Source organism: Propithecus coquereli, unplaced genomic scaffold (genome assembly GCF_000956105.1).
Source record: "Propithecus coquereli isolate 6110/MARCELLA unplaced genomic scaffold, Pcoq_1.0 Scaffold20, whole genome shotgun sequence".
NCBI lineage: Eukaryota > Metazoa > Chordata > Mammalia > Primates > Indriidae > Propithecus > Propithecus coquereli.
The window spans coordinates 13,443,092-13,445,426 of record NW_012144967.1 but is presented as its reverse complement, the minus strand read 5'-3'; the positions used below and the strand labels follow the sequence as shown (position 1 = coordinate 13,445,426).

Here is a 2,335-nt window from a genome sequence, read left to right as displayed (position 1 = left end):
TGCTTTATCATTCTCTCTATATATTTTTTCCTGAAACATTTGATTGAGATTATGTTGCAGACCGATATCTTTTAATATCCTAAATATTCCACTGTGTATTTCCTAGAAACAAGGAATTCTGGCCAGGCATGATGGCTCACACCTGTAATCCTAGTGCTCTGGGAGGCCAAGGCGTGAGGATTGCCTGAGCTCAGGAGTTCAAGACCAGCCTGAGCAACAGAACAAGACCCTGTCTCTACTAAAAATAGAAAAAATTGGCTGAGCGTCCTGGTGTTGCCTGTAGTCTCAGCTATGCAGGAGGCTGAGACGGAAGGATGACTTGAGCCTAGGAGTTGGAGGTTGCAGTGAGCTACGATGCCACGGCACTCTACCTGGGGCAACAGAGTGAGACTTTTTCTCAAAAAAAAAAAAAAGAATTCTCTTTCATAACCTCAGTACAATTAGCAAAATTAGCAAATGTACATTGATGCAATACTGTTACTTAATCTGTAAACATTAATCCAGTTTCATTAATTGTCCCAATAATGTCCTTTATAGCAAAAGAAAACCCCAGATCATGTATTGCTTTCAGTTGTTATGTCTCTTTTTAATCTAGACAGTTTCTCTCTTGTCTTTCATGATTTTGACATTTTTGAAGAGTAAAGGCCAGCTTTTTTGAGGACTGTCCCTCAGTTTGAATTTATCTTATGTTTCCTCCTGATTAGATTCATGTCATTCATTTTGGCAGGAATATCACAGAAGTGACGATATGGTCTCATGCTTCCTATCAGGAGGCACTTGATGTCAGTTGTTCCCATTACTGATGATGTTAGTTAATTGATCACTTTGTTAAGGTAGTGTCTGCTAGACTTGTCCACTGTAAAGTTCCTGTTTTTCTGGGGGGGTGGGAAGCTTTGTAATTAGTAGATATCCTGTTGTGGGATACTTTGAAACTGTGTAAATACCCTGTTATTCATCAGACTTTTACCCAGATGCTAAGTTTTAGCATCTAGTGATGATTCTTCCCCAAATCAGTTATTACTGTAGTGGATCCCAAATTATGCTTTTTTTGATTCAGTTGGCATTTTTACCATAAGGAAGAGCTTTCCCTTTTATCCCACATATTTATTGATATTAGTATGAATTCTTGGATTCTTAATTTATTCAGTGGGTTACAATCAGTTGTTGTTATGTGTTTTGATGTTCTAATTGTCCTTTATTTGACCAATGGGAGAGCTCCATAAGGCTGGCTTCTGTGTCCTTTTGATGTGTCCCTGTCAAAATGTGATTGCTAGATGTGCTTGATGCTACTGGGATGTCATACTTGTAGGCCTTCTTATGAACAGAGCTATGAAATACATATATATGTTATTTTCCCCCAAACAACATCATGCACATAACACAGATCTACCAGTGAAAATGTGTGGTGGCCCCTCAGATGTACTGAGACAGAAAGAAGTTTTAGAACCACTGACCTAATAAGCTGCTTGCCGAATGTGGGTGAACATTCTAAAATATCTGACTTGTGATGTTCTGTTACTTCTAAATTGAAATAACCGATTTTACATAGATTTTTTCTTTTTTTACATTAAAGTTTTAATATAGCTTAAGTTGTAATGGAACTTAAAGACAACAAAATCAATAAGGTGACGTGTTTAAATGATTTTAAATGTCTAACATATTTCTGGTCTAGGTCTGTGCAAGTAACAGACTGATTTCTACTTTGGAGAATCTGTATGAGAGGAAGCTCTTGGCACGTTTTGTTATTGACGAAGCACATTGTGTCAGTCAGGTAAATACTGTTTTTTATGTCTTGAAATATCAGTAAATATATACTACCAACAGTGTATGTATTTTCAGAAGTGAAGAAAAACCCACATTCAGTGAACTAGTCTGCTATTTTACTGAAGAATAAGATGGTTGTTAATATATTAACCAGTGTTGGCTTTTTACAGAAGGAAAATCCAAATAGTCTGAAAAGCAGTATTTTTTTTTTCCCAATTAGTGGGGACATGATTTTCGTCAAGACTACAAAAGAATGAATATGCTTCGTCAGAAGTTTCCTTCTGTCCCAGTGATGGCTCTTACTGCCACAGCTAATCCCAGGGTGCAGAAAGACATCCTCACTCAGCTGAAGATCCCCAGACCTCAGGTGTAAGTTGCTGAAAGGCATGTATTTAAGAAACCTAGCCAGCCTGAGCAAGAGCGAGACCCCGTCTCTACTAAAAAAAAGAATAGAAAGAAATTAGCTGGACGACTAAAAAAATATATATAGAAAAAATTAGCCAGGCATGGTGGCGCATGCCTGTAGTCCCAGCTACTCAGGAGGCTGAGGCAGGAGGATCGCTTGAGCCCA

At 38.0% G+C, this 2,335-nt stretch overlaps 1 protein-coding gene across 2 annotated transcripts in view; it reads left to right on the top strand.

Annotated features, from left to right (window-relative positions):
- BLM (Bloom syndrome, RecQ helicase-like) overlaps positions 1-2,335 on the top strand; it is an 84,186-nt gene that overhangs the window by 37,144 nt on the left and 44,707 nt on the right. For both annotated transcript variants that reach the window (XM_012643779.1, XM_012643778.1), the window contains exons 11-12: positions 1,673-1,771; positions 1,985-2,133. In XM_012643779.1, the coding sequence (XP_012499233.1) occupies positions 1,673-1,771; positions 1,985-2,133 (248 nt within the window). The remainder of the gene's footprint in view (positions 1-1,672; positions 1,772-1,984; positions 2,134-2,335) is intronic.